General features: G+C 44.7%; 1 protein-coding gene across 1 annotated transcript in view; it reads left to right on the forward strand.

The window, feature by feature from the left end:
* Positions 1 to 17,277, forward strand: part of LOC138265608 (2-acylglycerol O-acyltransferase 1-like) — a 170,268-nt gene that overhangs the window by 94,306 nt on the left and 58,685 nt on the right. The window contains exon 2 of the mRNA XM_069213471.1: positions 12,064 to 12,242. Within this exon, the coding sequence (XP_069069572.1) occupies positions 12,064 to 12,242 (179 nt within the window). The remainder of the gene's footprint in view (positions 1 to 12,063; positions 12,243 to 17,277) is intronic.

Consider the following 17,277-nt stretch of genomic DNA (forward strand, 5'->3'; position numbering starts at 1 on the left):
GCATTGGTTTCTCACCCATTTCTGTCACTAACTGGAAGGAGGCTGAAAGCACAAAAAATAGTAAAAATGGGGTATGTCCCAGTAAAATGTCAAAATTGTGTTGAAAAATTGGGTTTTCGAATTCAAGTCTGCCTGTTCCTGAAAGCTGGGAAGATGGTGATTTTACCACCGCAAACCCTTTGATGCCATTTTCAGGGGAAGAACCACGAGCCTTCTTCTGCAGCCCTTTTTAACCCATTTTTTTTAGAGAAAAACAAAACGATTTTTTTGCTGTGTTTTGGCTAATTTGTCTCCCTCAGGGGAACCCCCAAAGTCCGGGTACCTATAGAATCCCTAGGATGTTGGAAAAAAAGGACGCAAATTTGGCATGGGTAGCTTATGTGAACAAAACGTTATGTGGGCCTAAGTTCGAACTGCCCCAAATAGCCAAAAAAAGGCTCGGCACAGGAGGGGTAAAAGGCCTGGCAGCGACGGGGTTAATGGAACACACACCCCTCAACGCATTTTGGAAACAAAGTTTCCTTGATCACGTGCCTGTGAATTTGACTGTAATTTTAGGGGGTTGCCACGTCACGACAAAAGGACTTAGCAGTTTTTGTTGATGGATGGATGGATATATATATATATATATATATATATATATATATATATATATATATATTTGTGTGTGTGTATGTATGTGTGTGTGTGTTAGGGAAGAGCATTTTTATGGTTTAAGGTGGGTAACGGTTTTTGGGTGGCAATGGTATTTTTAGTGTTTAGGATAGGTGAGAATATTTGAGTGGCAAGGGTATTTGTTGGGTAAGGGTTATTTGAGTGGCAAGGCTATTTCTAGGGTTTAGAGTGAGTATAGGTTTTTGGTTGGCAAGGGTATTTTGAGGGTGGCAAGGGTATTTTGAGGGTTTAGGGTCCTTTCCCAACTAGGTTATGGAAGCTCCCTGTATCTGGATAGCCCCAAATGGGTCATAAAAAGACTGCAAGTCACCCAAAACGCTGTGGCTCGTTTTCTTCTGAAAATACCCAGGCGCCGGTCTGTGACTATAGCGTTGGCCAACATGCACTGGTTACCAGTGACTAAAAGAACACGTTTTGTACTGCAAATGGCTCATTGAGTAATGGACCAAAGGGTGCTAGACTCATTCAGAAATTTCTTGACCCTACTAGATCGATGCCCTCCTAACCGACAGTTGTTCAAAGTTCCCAGGATTAGGAAATCTTGGAGTGGGGCACGCTCCTTTGCATTCCTGATCCCCAAGTTGTGGAATGCGCTTCCTGAGTCAGTAAGGACAATTTTGGATTAATAAGGATAATATATATAGTAGGTAGTTATATTTAGGCCTTAGTTTCCATAGAGAAAGCGTTTTTGGACTTGCCTATATCTTTGGCACCATTTGACAAATCGTCCCAAGGCTTTCCAAAAAAAGTACTGTGGTGATTCTTGTTGCTCACTGAAAGTTTTGGGGTGATCTGTCGTAGTTAGTGTGACAAAAAAGTTGTATTTCCGTTGTTAATTAGGACCTTTAGACACAACTACAGCCCGAACTGCTAGATGGAAGTACACAGAATTTGGCAGAAAGCTAGGTTTCGGTACGCAGATTACATTTGTGCTTATTTGATGAAGATCCGTCCAGTACTTTAGGAGATATTAAAGAGAAAACAGATTTGTATATCTGGGCTTGCAATGATTTCGCGATGATAGCAACAAATTTGGGAATGCACACAACAACAGAGTTGCTGTGATTGGCTGGGATTGAGCTGTTGCGCCCGTCATCTTAGGGAACAGGTTACGCTACCTGAGGCAGAAATTTGATGTGGAAAGGTGCATAAGGGTTCAGGGTGGAGTTACCCTGACCCAAGGTCTGTTTTGTAGGAGACAATAGTGGTCTAATTAAGACCTTAAAATACTTTTTTGTCGAGTGTTGTGATAATCACAGATAAATTGTGACACTCTGCTCCGGCCCTCCTGTGTAACGTTGCGACCCCTCCACAAATATCGGTGACAAATTAAAAAAAACAAATACAGCCATACACTCACAGTAATACAGCCACTTACAGACCCACTGAGAATCTCATGCACCCACTCACAGACACTGACGCGCCCCCTCACCCACCCACTCAGACCCCCACACACCTACTTACAGACCCACTCCGACCCTCACACAACCAGTGTCAGACCCACTCGGATCCTCATGCACCCTTTCACAGACCCTCTCAGACACCGATGCACCCACTCACAGGCCCAGCCAGACCATCATGCACCCACTCACAGACCTATTCAGACCCTCACGCACCCACTCAGACTGACTCAGACACTCACACATCCACACAGTCCCTCTCACACCATCATGCACCCACTCACACATGCACTCAGACATTGACATACTCACGCACAGACCCACTCAGACACTGACGCATCCACTCAGAAACCCACTCAGACCCTCATGCACCCCCTCACAAACCACACAGACCCTCACATGCCCACTTTCACACACAGACACACTCTCACACCCACTATTCTCACACGAAGAGAAACAGACTGTTCAAATATGCATGGTGTGCGCATGGGTGGTTACGAGGGTTGGCCTGCTTGGGTCCGGCCGCAGTTGGTTCTGTTGTTATATGGGTTGGCCGCAGGGCCTAGCCTATGGGCAGGCCTTGCAGCCAACCACCTTCGGCCGTGCACCTTTTTAAACGCTACCCACAGCTGAGTATTGTATGTGTTCATTACAAGTGCCTGCTATTTTTAAACCATGAGATGTTGCTTATGAATATATTAACTTTATAATCTGGGGTAGTCAATAGACAGCGGTGCTCTATGACTCCCTACAGTACTTATGGTTTTCAGCCCTCCTCATTGCTGAGAGTGTTGGTAGCAGTTGTCATCGGGGTAGACTGGGGCAGATGTATGTAAATGGAGGTCAGGTAGCAGGGTGCAAGTCAATACAAACTCACTGTATATGTGCAAGTACTTCTTTAATAAGACACTTCTTGGGCAAATCATCCTGGCGTGAATCCTTTCATCTAAATTACCCCTGCCTCACTAATGTAATAAGTCTCCTAGTCACATCCCCCTTTAATTCTCCCCAAAATACCCTCTGTCTCAACTCTGTCACTAAGTGTCCATATTCTCAGCCGCCCCAGAATTAAAGCCCACCTGTTGTCCTCCATCCAACACCCTTTCTTTCCCCCGCTATCTGCTTCTACTTCATTTGGCGACAGTAACTTCAATCAAGCTTCACTGCTTCTGAAAAGACTCACCTGTGACTCTCCCCTCTGCCTCATCCCTAGAGTTAGTTCATCCGCTTATTGGTGAGCCAACCACCCTGAATCTATCCCTATACCTTCCTCCTGTCACAAAACCCATCCCACTGGCATAAAGCACGCCCTTTCTAAAACCAACCACGTAACCTTCATAATATAAATATCACCACTGAAAAACCCAACCACTCCAAACCTGTTTTATCAACAGCCATTACTTTTAGCCTTCACCACATTTTACATCACACCACCAAATTATCCCATAGAACTCCAAAATTGACAACCCACATTAAAAAGAGGAGTGGGAGAACAGGGTGGTCAGGCGGGCCATCTTGCCAAAAAAATTCAATGAGCAGTGGGAACGCTAAAGAGGGCAGACTCCTTGTCTCCAACCTGAATTAACCTAACACCAGTCCCTGTGATCAATCCAGTTACCTCCTGCAACAATGATACTTGAAGTGCCAACTGCCCAAAAAGTCCACGAGGGACCCTTACTGCCTCTGCCAGGCACCCATACCCACTGGCATGCAAACGAGTAAGTGACTACCACTTGTGCTGACAATCGGTACGAGTGAGGAGGCCAACAGGCACCTGTGGCAGCGTCTCTATTGCGTGTCAGCCACATATGGGGGTTGGGCTATTCCATAACTGAAACTGATCTCCTGATTTGCTACCTATGACAGAAGGGAACTCTGAGAGGCATAGAAAGAGATAGTAATCTTTTCTTGCTGTCTGTTCGTGACACTCTTTGGCCAGTGCTGAGATGCTGGGAATTTACCAAAATGGGCTAATGTGATCTGAGATATGTGGTACTTGGCAGGCCTGCCAGACCTCTGTTGTAGCCGTTTTCTGCATCACTTGCTGAGTGCATTCCTCTTCTTTTTTCTGGACCAATATAGATCTCAGAGGTTGTCCGTCACTACTAACCTTTGTGAAACTGCATTAATGATTGTTTTGCTCATGCAGAATATGTTGGCGTGGTGAATCTGATCGTGGAGGCTTTTGCTTTTCCATATTTTAGTTTGGATTAATTGTCTGTCCCCATTAATTCAATTATAGTACAAGAATGATTTACAGGGCACTCAACTTCCAACCTGTTGACCACCAAATGGCAAAAGTTATGAAGTATGATAACTTTTAATTTGAGTAGTGGACATGACAGTATTGGTTTTCATCTTCAGGAAATCGTAGTTCCCTGCACAGCTATACAATTGCCTTTTTTGCTAAGTGGTTTGATCAGCAGGTTCACACTTGGCAGTCCCTATTGGTTCCCCATGTCCCTTGTCTGAGTATCCCTTGTTCATTTTTACTACAGTTTCATGTTTGCTGTGTTTAAGCGCTCTGCTTTTCCTGCAGGTAACATGTTAGTCTTTCTGTTTAGTTCCAGTACCACGATAATATTCAGCCAAGTTCCATCAGTGTTAATCTCCCCGTTACCTGTTAGTTTGGGATTTTCCTATTTAATTATATTACTTGTTTATTCATTGCTTTAGTGGCATTTGGGCATTTCTCTTCTGCTTTTCTGTTTCACCTGCAACTCTCTTAGCTGTCATGGTCAGGTCTTGGTTATTTGCTCTAATGTACGTGTTACAAGCCCTGCAGCTTTGTAGGTATTTTTGATTCATTCTGTATTGTGTCTTGTGCATGTTAAACACATAAGTTCGCCTTTGGCACATTGTCCCCATAGAGTTGCTGAGGGGACAGCAAGGCTTAAGCTCCGTAGGCAAAGGCATGACCCTTGCCACTTAGAGGGCTAGGCAGTACCCACAGGACAAACCTAGTTATCCTGCAATAATTATTTATTGTAGATACACCTGGAATAGGTTGGTACCATAGTAGAAAGTGTAATGACGCTCTCAACTCCATAGTAGCCTCTCAAAACTTATCACTGAAAAATGTACCTGGGTCTGTCATCTCCATAACAATCAACTTCAAATGTAGCAGAGACATACAGTTGGGGAGGGGAGGTGTAGCATCCCTTATATCTTGAATAATTGCATGGAATATAAATCAGCTAAAGTCCTGTCAACAGTGGCGGCTCCTCCGTTTGGGCGGAGGAGCATTGCCCGCCGCCGGCAGCAGCAGCTGCAAAACATTTTAAAGAAAACGATAATAACAATAATAAACTATGTTTATTATCGATTTCTTTCAAATGGGCGGGCCACTGGGGTGACAAGCATTGAGGGGGAGTGCTGAGCTCCCCCTTCACATCGCATGTGTGTTTGGCCGGCCACCTTCGGCCGGCCAAACACACATGCGCTGTAGGGTTTCTCCAGCCCAGCAACACAGTTGCTGGGCTGGAGAGATCCTCCACAGGCTCCCAGTCTTCCTGGGATTACCATGGCTGTGCGTTCCCAGCCAATCCTGATGCTGCTCTGAGCAGCATCAGGATTAGCGCAGGGCAAGCTGGGAGCCTGTGCCTGCAGAGGAGCGTTGAGGGACAGAGGAGTGGCGGAGGAGAAAAGTTTTTTTTTATTTTTATTAAATGTAATGTTTATTCCCTCTCACCTCCCACCTCCCGCGCCTCCTCGCCCTGCCCCTTCCGCAGCCCTCGAGCCGCTACTGCCCATCACACCGCCCCAGGTCACACATGTCTAGCTGTGTTATGGAGTGGATGTATGTGGTGCTGATTGGAATTATGTGGGCTGAATTGGATTTGTGTTGCGTGGAATTGTGTGCTGCTGAGTGGAGCTGTGTAGTGGAATTATGTGGCTTGGTGTGCAGTAGAATTATGGGGATTGTAATTATGTGGTATGGAGTGTACTATAATTATGTGGAGTGGGATTGCGTGTCATGGAGTGTGGCATTGTGTGTCGTGAAGTGACATATAGTGGAGTGGAATTATGTGGTGTGATGAATTTTGTGGCATTCGGTTGTGGATAGGATATATGTGGTGTAAAGTGGAATTGTTTTGTGAAGTTAAATTATGTGGTTTGGTGTGGAATTGTGTGGTGTGGAATGAAACTGGAGTTGAATTGTGTGGCATGGAACTGTGTGCCGGTGAGTGAAATTATGTTGAGTGGAATTATGTGGCATGGTGTGGAGTGCATTAATGTGGATTATGTGGCAGAGTTGATTTATGCGGGTGTGTATGTGGTGTTAAGTAGAGTGTAATTAAGTGGAGTTCAATTATGTGGTGTTGAGTGATATGTGGAATGTAAATATTTTGTGTGGTGTGAAATTGTGTGCCACTGAATGGTGTGGAGTGTGGAATTATGTGGCTTGGCGTGGAGTTATGTGACGTTTTATTATGTGGCATGGTGTGTAGTTGTATGTGGAGTGGAATCATGTGGCATGTTGCAAAGCGGAATTTTGTGGAGGGTAATTGTGTGATTTGTAGTAGAGTGGATATATGTGGCATGAAGTGCAGTTTTGTAGGTTGGAATGGAATTGTGTAGTGGAATTATCTGGAGTTGAATTGTATTGTATTGTGTGAAGTGTAATGATATTGTTTGAAGTGGAATTATGTTGTGTAGAGTGGTATTATGTGAAGTGGTATTAAGTGGCATAGAGCGGATTGAAAATGTATGGAGTTGAATTTATTAGTCTGTGATTATATGGCATGAAGTGGAAAGATGTTGAGTGTGTGTAGTTTAATTGTGTGGCGTGGAATTATGAGAGGTTTAAATGTGTTGTGTGCAGTGCAATTATGTGGTGTTGATTTGTGTGTTGTGGCACTTAATTGTGTGGCGTTTGAATTATGTGGAGTTTGTTGCCCATTTACTGCAGTGCTGAGGGAGCAGCATTCGTGGGAGGTGAGACGATGTTTCTTTTTTCTGTCATCAGAGAAAATTAGTCTGTGTCCGCGAAAATTGGCTAAAAATGCATTTAGTTCCCATGCAACTTCACAAAACAAGCTTGCACAAGCGAAAAATATGTTGCTTGAGCAGAAAATGAAATGTACACATGGATGTGGCACAGATGCACAATTTGTAACCGTGGCCAATTCCAGAAGCATGGCAGGCACAAATCTGTTCACATGCCTCTTTCAAGTAGAGCTTACAGAGTGTTACGTACCGGTATACGTTAGTCCTGCAAACACATTTATTGCATGAAAAAATGTAACCTCGGTGCCAGTAAAAATATCAAAGCATTTATATCTTAAGTTGCTAAACAGTGTGCTTGAGCTTAGCCATAACAAGTTGTGCTCACAGTCCCAGGCTGTGTCACACCAGTTCTACAGTGTTCTGCTTGTTGTATAGAGGGCAAATATATTTTAAAAAAAGGCGCTAGAGTTCAAACCTTTCAACTTTAAATATTGCAGCACACTTCATGGAGAAAGGATGGATACTCTTAGACAAAATATAATTCTATTCTTGTAACTCAAACGCAAACAAAACAAATATCCCAACCAAACCTGTGGCAGCTTCAGATCTTTGATCCCTGCCATGGGGAGGGGGAAGAGGCAACAGCAAACAGACAACCCGGTGAATGAAAACACTTTGAAGTCAGTGAAAAAAAAGTAAACAGGCACCCCCAGAAAACCGCGTCTGATATTTGATCTCCGTCTTTAAATGCACAGCAAGTGAGACAGGATAAGAATGAGATTTACTGGCCTGTTTAGAGAAACAGCTCGGAGCAAGTGAAAACACGAGAGCCCCTGTGAAGTGCTCAAAAACAAAGAAAAAAGTAGTTCCAAAAACACTTCCTAAAATGGGAGCGGTGGATGGATATTAGTAATTGGACCATGCTCTCGGGGAGGGCTAAACACAGGAAGAGGCATGATGCATGAATGCCATGGACTATTGGGGAGGAAGAATATGAGAGCAACGATGGAGCCAGCAGATGGGAAGCCTGTGGGCAAGCTGAAGCCCACATATTGAATACAGCATCTCTCGAGGCTGCACTTGTGCTGTCTAGCCGAGACTTAAAAAAGGACGTGCTGCTGTTGAAAGTAGGGGCTGAGTTCTAAGAATGCAGCAGTGACAGACAAGTGCCAGTCTTCTGAGGCCTGTGCTAATTGCTCTGCTTATCAGGGCTAGTGTGACTCAGAAAAGATGCAGACAGAACCAGAGATCCCTTCCCAATAATTAGGTTAATGACAGTGCAGCATGGTGGGTGGAGTATTCTTTAACTGTCTCTCCAGCACTATTCAGCAGTGCACAAATGCTTAGCTGATGCCCTTCAATGATGGTCTCCACATTTGCTTGGTCTTGAAAGTCATATTGGAATCCACTATAGGAAAATCCTGTTTTGTCACCTATGTTATTTTGTGGGACGAGTTATTTTAGGGCCCAAATTCAGAACAGTAGTACTACTCCACTCTAAAGTGCTCGGGCAGCATTTAATCATAGCATCCACACAAAATGCTGTACGAGTTACCTGCCATACAAATCAAAAGCTTTGTATTTGAGGCTACAGTCACACCTCTATATTTCCAGGTCATGCATGCATTATTTCAAAAGGTATTAGCAGACACAGCAATCTTTATTGTATCTGATAAAGAATGAATTTTTAAAGCATGTGTCCAGTGATTTTTTTTTCTCTTACTTCGACGTATTTGGTTTAGTTGATCCCAAAATAACTATTATGTTCAAAACAAAAGTAATAGGAAAAGGTTCATGTGACACTTATTTCGCTCCGGAGCTTTCCTTCTACAGCTGTGTCATGGCTACATTGTAGCTATTGCATTTTACCATAAACAAGTTTATTGATTTGAAAATACACCATGACAACATACCTTTACATTTGACCTCCTTTCTTTGTTTTTTTGCCCCCTCCTTCCCTGGTACGAATGATTTGTGACGTTCCCCTCTTTTTCTCCCCAGAACAGTAGTCATTTTGTTTACCTGAGTAGTTGTTCCACCATCGTCCCCATATTTTGTCATGTTTCTGGGGGCATCCACTGACTCTATAAATGGGTTCCTCGAGCTTGGCACATCAGGCCATGGCAGACGTCTGTTTCGAAGTGCTGGGATCCTCAGTAGTGTTCCATTAGTAAGCTATCTCTCTTTTGGCCAGAATTGTGTTTTCATATATCAGGAGAGACTCAAGTCATCCAAAATGCACAGCAAGGCCATCCTTGGAGTAAGTTCCATGGGCTTCCCCAAGACACTCATTGTCATAAATTCTATGGGTTTTCAGTATTTTGTTATTATGGATCATGTCTACTCTATGTGGAAGAAGTCCACTTCTGGGGAGGAGCAAGGGAGCAGTTAGATGTCTCTTTTGCCATCCTTCCATAGCCACACGAGTATGAGATAGGTTATGTGCACTTAGATATGTTGGATCAGCCTCAGGCGAGCTGAGGCGGCTAGGTTGCGATGTGCCATACGGGCGCCTCTCCAGTTTGTCTCCTCAAGCATACTGACCCCGGATTCCCATTTTTCCTTAAGAGAGTCAAATGAAATGCGGGAATTAAGAATGAGTGTTCTGTAGATTTAACAAATCCCCCCTTCCCATTTCCTGAGTGGCCCCGGAGGAGCCTGGCCTTGAGGGAGTTGAATCCTGGGAGGTGGTCGCTGTGCCCTTGATAGCAGGAACACGCCTATCTCAGCTGTAGGTATTTATAGAATTAGGTAGAGGAAAGGAAAAATGGGGATTGGAGCTCCCGAAAGTATTTCATAGCTGATACCCTTCAAACTTTGCTTAGTAGTGTGATCCCTATTTTATGCCATTTGGCAAAACCTTCCTGTTATGAAACTTGGCTAAGTCAGCACTCCGTTCAGAGTGGGGTTTGTTGTTTAAGTTTCTTGTTCTAGCCCATCACCCACGGCAATCCACACCTGGATCACCACCCTGGTGGGCTTCAGGAGTCACTGGGGAAGTGAACCCCCCGTACAGTATTTGGAGAAAGTTGTCTGATCCCAAGTGAAGACATTCTAGTCTATATGCCTCGTCTCCCCAGCTGCCCATGAGCCGGATGTTGATTACTAGAACTTGGGATACCTGGTAATAAAGACATATGTCTGCCACACCTTTGCACGTACGTATTTCTTTTGGGAGCACTTGTTGAGCACTGTGCGGGGGGCCTTCCTGTTCATAGGAAGGATTGGACTTGGGAAGTGAGAATTTCCAGTGTGTTTTTTTTTTTTTAAAGGATATAGAGAAAGTGGGGTAGGATCATCATTTTGAACAGTGCCACTTTACCTCGGATATGTACAGGGAGTGATGTCGAAGTCTGGAAATCCCGTTTCATGCAGACCTCCAGGGGGGCTCTATTGATAGACCAAATAAACTCCGGAAGCACTGAGACATGAATACCTAAGTATTTGAAACTAAGTTGTCGGATTGGGATAAAAAAATGTTCGATAGGGGACAGCCATGTCTAGTGCCCCGGTGGATAGGAAAGGGGTCGAAGAGCATTCCATTGATGCGTACGTGTGCGTCTGGTGACGAATACCAGAGGCTGACAAATCTACGGAACCTAGGAACAAACCCCATGCGTTGCAGCACAGCCTCCAAGAAGGACTATTTGATTGAGTCACATGCTTTTTCAAAATCTACAAGGAGTAGACCACATGTATCTGAAATCACCGACCTACAGGCTAATGCAAGATGCAGCCACATGCTGCAATGTCTGGTACTGTGTCTCAACATAAAGCTGCATTGGTTGGGAAAAGCTGGATTAGTGAGTACCAGAGTGAGCAGCTGAGAAAATATCTTGGCAAAGATTTTTTGTTTACCATTAATCAGGGAAAAAGGCCCCGCGTGAGGTGAAGTAATTGGGGTGGGGGAATAAGGGGGCTGTTGGCAGTTTTGCGAATGACAACATGGTTGCTAAATCTAAACCACTGGGAAATGGACCTTTGGTTCCAGCTTCTAGGTTCAGGTCTAGAAGCCAGAATGAGAGGAGCTCTTGGAACTTCCAGTAGTATTCAATAGGGTAGCCATCAAGTATCCTATCTGTGGTTCAAGCTGGTCAAGGAATCCCCAATTTCGTCTAGTGTTTGTGGGGAGTCAAGATCTTCTCTTTGAGAGACCGCAATAGGGATGAGAGAGCAATATTGGGTAGTAAGGCGGTGGTTGTTTCAGCTGGGGATTGGGGGTTTTGGGTATACAGAGTACAGTAACAGTCAGCGAAGCTTTCGGCTATTGCGGAGTCTGTACGTCTCTGTAAATTGTAGTTATTTTTAAGCGTGCCAAAATGGTGGGGCAAAGAGTCCAGAAACAAGAAGGCCTGCGTTTGGAGAATGACGTGTCACTCGGAAATCCACAGTATCCAGAAGAAGAATGGCAATGATGCCAATGAATGGTAAGCGGTGGTCGGGCTTGAAGCCCTTTATAGTGGACAATACACCTCCCAGATGTTTAGAATCTAAACTGGTTACTAATTGACTATTCCAATTGTCAGTAGAATTTACTCTGGGCATTGTATTCAGAAGGACACACAATATTACAGAACGTGTCAATCCGAAATACCTGTCTGAATGGCTACAGAGCTCTGTTTGTAATTATACAGCTTAAACTATCTTTCCAGCAATACCAATCCTTTTCACTTATATTTACTCACTCGTATATATATTTTAGTCCCACAAAAACAAAGGTGTTTGCAAAGTTTTCAAGGACCTGTTTTTAAGATCTTATAAAGGGTGCTACTATAACAAAAATATAACAACCACTTTTAAATTTCCTTTTATTGTACTGTATGAACGTTTTGGTCATATTGTTGATGATTTCACTTTCATTTAGGGTAAACACAACAAGTACATTTGTGTCTGTGCTTATTAATCACGTTTGATTACTAGTGATGCAATTGAACAGTTCTATGGCTTGTTTTGCCTATTTTAGTGAGTCATGACATTTTTCATTTTGCAAAACTGGTGCAGCCTTTGTGTAATTTTGCATATGTTTCTTTTCTTGCAGCACAGTGTTGTGCAGGAATCTTCCTGATGCTGATATTAGGGCGCAATTGGGTTGTTGTTGCTTTATATGTAGGGTGGCTGTACCTTGATTGGGACACACCTCAGTCTGGCGGCAGAAGATCAGAGTGGGTTAGAAACTGGACTGTCTGGAGACTTTTCAGAGACTACTTCCCGATTCATGTAAGCATAAAAATTGTTCAACAGCACCTGCATGAGAAGTGTTTGATTGTAGCGTATCAGTATCATGCTACTTTTTGTACAAGAACAATTAATTCTGTGCAGAGTACCACCCTTGTAGTTGTGTTGTCACATCTCTCCCACATGCCTCTCTCTACTTCAGAACACTCTCCATTACCCATACACATTCCACTTCTGCACAACAACTTTCATGATCCATTCAACATCCCCACAGAGCACAGGTTTCGGACCTCCCCTGCTTATGCCTGTACCCATCACTGTCCAGTATACTCCCTAGACTTTTCAGAGCAAGACAACAAACCAACCCCTGCAATTGTGACCTTAAAAACAAATACACTTCACCTACCTGGGCTAAAAAACAAACCACTATCCTAGCAGATTGTCACATCTATCTACTGCAGTGACTAAACCCCTCGAGATGCTGCATAGTACCACACAGAAGGCCATGAAATGTGTTGTGGCCTCTTTCTATCTTATATATTTGCCCCACTACCTTAATGCTGACTGCTACTCAACCAGTGAGTGAGGTCATTGTATGGTTGGAATGTTGACAGTGTTTGTGCTTGGATGAGTGGACAGTTGGAGTGAGAAGGGCTGAGCGGCAGGATGCTAATCCCGGTGGGGCTTTATCTGTAACCTACAACTAAGCCAATAAACCTAGATTGTTCTTTACTTTTCCTGTGATCCCAGACGCTGGGATCTTTCACCTTAAATACTTGTAACCCAATTGCGATTGGGAATATGGGTGATTGGTATCCCTCTGAAGGTCCTTAAGCAATGCCTCTGCATTCTTGTCCCCTCTTGCTACAAAAAACAAGGGGTGTAGTCAGGAACATCTAATTCTCAAAGCCATTCTAATGTGTCCTTGTGATTAAACTGACTGTTGATGGCTTCAAAGGTACTATATCTGCAAGGAATCCGAGCTGACACCAACGAGGACAAAGAATATTTAATTAGCAGTCGGCATATAACACCAGAACATAAGTGCCCATTGCTCCCTGGGAAACTAGGCTGCAAGGTGTACCCTTTATAGATCAGTTGAACAAATTCAGACATATGTGTAAATATTGCTGAAGTCCCACTTGTTTGACACAGTGAGAGAAAGGAATTTTGCTTTTGCAAGCACTCATGTGGTGTCTGTTACTGTGCAAGATTGTGAGCTACAGCTATGATCAGGGACGAATTGGGTAGCAAAGTGGATATAAGCCAGCCCAAGGATGCAGTCCATCTATGTAGATAGCAGTAACATTCTAATACGTGTGTGGAAGGGGTGGATCAAAAAGTGAGTAGTGAAAATTATGCCTTTTGCCTCCAAACACAAAGAAGCTCCTCTTCATACAGTACATCAAGGGACGGTGTGTGAAAGCACATCCCAAAGCTGATGGTAGAGGGTTGGAGTGAGTTACACCTTATCTTAGTATCCCGGAGACAGTCCTTACAAAAAGTAAAGCTGGAAACTGTATTTGTTCAGTGTACATTATAGAAATCCAAAATGTGATACATGATCATGCAGTTATACATAAAACATTGGTATTCAGAATTTGAGGTAAAACCAGTATTAAACCTAGAGATGTCCACAATCTATACACACACACACACACACACACACACACACACACACACACACACACACACACACACACACACACACACACACACACACACACACACACACACACACACACACACACACACACACACACACACACACACACACACACACACACACACACTCTCTCTCTCTCTCTCTCTCTCTCTCTCTCTCTCTCTCTCTCTCTCTCTCAACTTTTCCAGCTCAGTGCATCAAAAGCAATATTTATTAATTTCACATCTTCTAATTCATCTCTCCCTGTTACTAAACTGAAGCTGGATTTTAACTCATGTGTTTTATTTTTGTTTTTTAAGCATTCGTTTTTATGTCATTTCAACACTTACATACAAAGTCACTTTAACCTTTGGTTTCCTCAGTGAATTTCGGTTAGGTTTTTTATGTAAAGTAGGTTAAGATCATATTACCATACACAAGTAGGTCTCTTTTAGATTTGTTTTCTTTTCAATGAATTTCTGTCTTTATTTGTTTTTTTTATTTTTTGTTTTTTGTTTTTTGTTTTTTACACCACATTGAGCCAACACTCCGAGGGTACGGGCAGGTCAACGGCCCACAGAGGGCAGGCGGAAGGGGGCAGATACCAAAGAGAACAGTATGAGGTGCCAGGGGCAGCAAGGTGACAGTCGAGGTCAGCATGAAGGGGCAACCGCAGCCCAATAGACCACAGATGCCATGGAAAGGGGCAGCACAACGGACCAAGGAAGGGCAGGCCAGTGGCAACAAGCTGACCTTGCAGGGCTGTAGGGATGGACTTGGGATATTACAGTGGACCATGGAGGGCAAGTGGTATGGATCAGGGGCAGCAAAGAAGCCAGGGACCCCATACGGCAACCCTTGGGGCCAGGGGAAGCAAGTCGACCTTGGAGAGGAGCAGGGATGGACAGTGGCAGCACAGCAAACCATAGAGTGCAAGCTGGAGGAGGTGGGACAGCAAGTTGACCACAGAGGTCGAGCAGAAGCATGCAGGGGGGCAGCAAGCTGACCATGGAGTAGAAGCAGGGAGTGGCAGGGGCAGCCCAAGGACAACAGATGGCAGGGGCAGCTCGAGGTTAGTGAAACCACTGTACCAACACCCAAAATAAATAAATTACAAAAAATATATATATATAAAAAAAAAAAGGTTACAGGGACGTTATAGTTAGGCTCACATTTTAAGCTCACAGAACTATAAAAATTCACCTGTTATAGCTAGAGTTAACTCGAATAACTATACCTCGTGCCCCCACCATGCACAGCTTTTTCTAAAAAAAAAAAAGATTTAGTGCAAGTATTACGTTGATATTATCAGTGATGTTATCCAAGATGTCATGAGTGCCGTAATTTGTGGGGTATTATATATAATAATTTGTTTTTTATTTTAAAAAAAAAAGGAAATTAGTCCAGCGCGACTCGAGTCCCCAATGTCGCAGACCTTTAAACTGAGCTATGTGTTTTCTTCTGTTACTTTTAGCCCTTTATGAGCGCTCTATGATCGCGAGGGAGCCCTCAAGGGCTCCGCCGTGGTCCCTCCATATTTATTTATTTATTATTTTTTATGTATGTATTTATTTTAATAAAAAGCCCTTTACAGGCTAGCTGGCACTGCAGGGGAAGCCTCATGGCGACCCCCTCGGTGCTATTGCTTTTAACAGCAGCTGCCTGCTTGCTGAAGCATTTCATCTGTGTCCACTGTACATGTGCAGGGGACAGAGATGAAAGCTTCGGATTTTGACCAGGACCTGCTTTACAGGTCCCGCTGTCAAAAATTTAAGTGTTTTCTGTGGCTTGGCTGCAGCTGCAGAGCTGCAACCAAGCCACAGCAAACAGGTATGTCCCAGGACCTAGGATGGGCCGGCCCTAGGGGTTGGCGGTCTCTAGGGCCATCAGTGGCTCCAAGAAGTGGGGCCATACAGCCCCCCTCCAATTGTACACACATACCTGGGGAGGTGGTGATCCCTGGGGCTTGGGAGTCCCAAAGGGACCCACTTTTGTTTTTTTAAATATTTTCCTTGGGGGTAGGTGGTCTCGGGGGCATGGGGTGGGGGCGTGCAGCCTTTGCTCAATATTCAATGTAGCCCCAGGGGTGGTGGTCCCCAGGGTGTGGAGGGGGCACAGACCCCCCGCTCAAAATTCAGTGTAGCCCCTGGGTGTGGTGACCTGTGCCACCCCTGCAGCCCCTCTCCCTGCAGCCCTGGGGATCACCACCTCCCCAGGTCTATAATACCGTGGTGAAGGGGATCAGTTGCAGACCGCCGGCCCTGTGGTTCGCTGCCCCCTAGGTCCGGCTCCTGCCAGGTCCTGGGGTGCCTACCCCAGGGACATAGCTGTTTGCTCCGACTTAAATAGTGGTGGGCCTCAGGGGTTGGGGACCCCTGGGCCAAAATAGGCCAGGGAAGGGGGGGGCGCAACACAGCTCCCCTCACCAATCAAATAGTGGTGGGCCCTAGGGAATGGGGTCACCGGGGTCGAAATAGGGGAGGGGATTGTGCAGCCCCCCCACTACCATTGGTTAACAGTGAGCAGCGGGGAATGGACACACTGGGGCTGAAATCGGCGCAGTGAGTGGGCCCACACGGACCCTCTCCCCTAGAGTATATGGTTCTCCCTTTAAATCGCTTTGAGTATGCACATGTGCAAATCACCTGGAAGGTGCACCCACTTGGTCCGCACTGTCCACCTTAGTAGTATGCAAAGGTCTTCTCCATTTTGCCAGGATGTTTTACAGCTTCCCAAAGGGCTCCCAGGGCGTTTCCCATCGGTTTTGATGGCACTTTGTTGATACAGAGAAGACAAACAGAGAAGCACTTACTTCATATAGATAAGAGGAAGGACCCTGAGTTTGTGAAGATTTACATATTTGAAGTCTCAATGGCCTCTCTATAAGCGGATTCAAGTTATCACACAGTTTTAGAGAAGCAGACACCAGGAACACTCATAATATCAAAACGCACACAAGGTCACTGGTGACATTTACTTGTGGTTCATTACACAGCTGTAGTGTAGAATACATACTGGACATTTACCCAGGGATGCAGAAAAGACTCCACTTGGTTAGATAGTTCATGCAAAGCAGTGGACTCTTGTTGGATAAAAGGTCAGGTGAGGTTCCTTAGTGGCAGAGTCACTCACATATCTACTGACACACGCACACAGACACTCATGCAGCCTCTCAGAGACTCACCCACCTACTCACAGATCCACTTAGACACTCACACAGGCACACACACACACACCCACTCCGTAACTCACGCACCCACTCAAACCCACAGAGACACTCACACAGCCTATCACAGAGACACTGTCACACACCACAAGACTCCCTCTCACAGCTATTCTTCTATCCAGACAGACAGGCCCTGCGGCCAACTCTCGCCATGCACGGTGCAGGGTTTGGTGGCTATAGGGGTTTGCTGCAGGTCCTGCGGCCAA

This window comes from Pleurodeles waltl, chromosome 11 (genome assembly GCF_031143425.1).
Source record: "Pleurodeles waltl isolate 20211129_DDA chromosome 11, aPleWal1.hap1.20221129, whole genome shotgun sequence".
NCBI lineage: Eukaryota > Metazoa > Chordata > Amphibia > Caudata > Salamandridae > Pleurodeles > Pleurodeles waltl.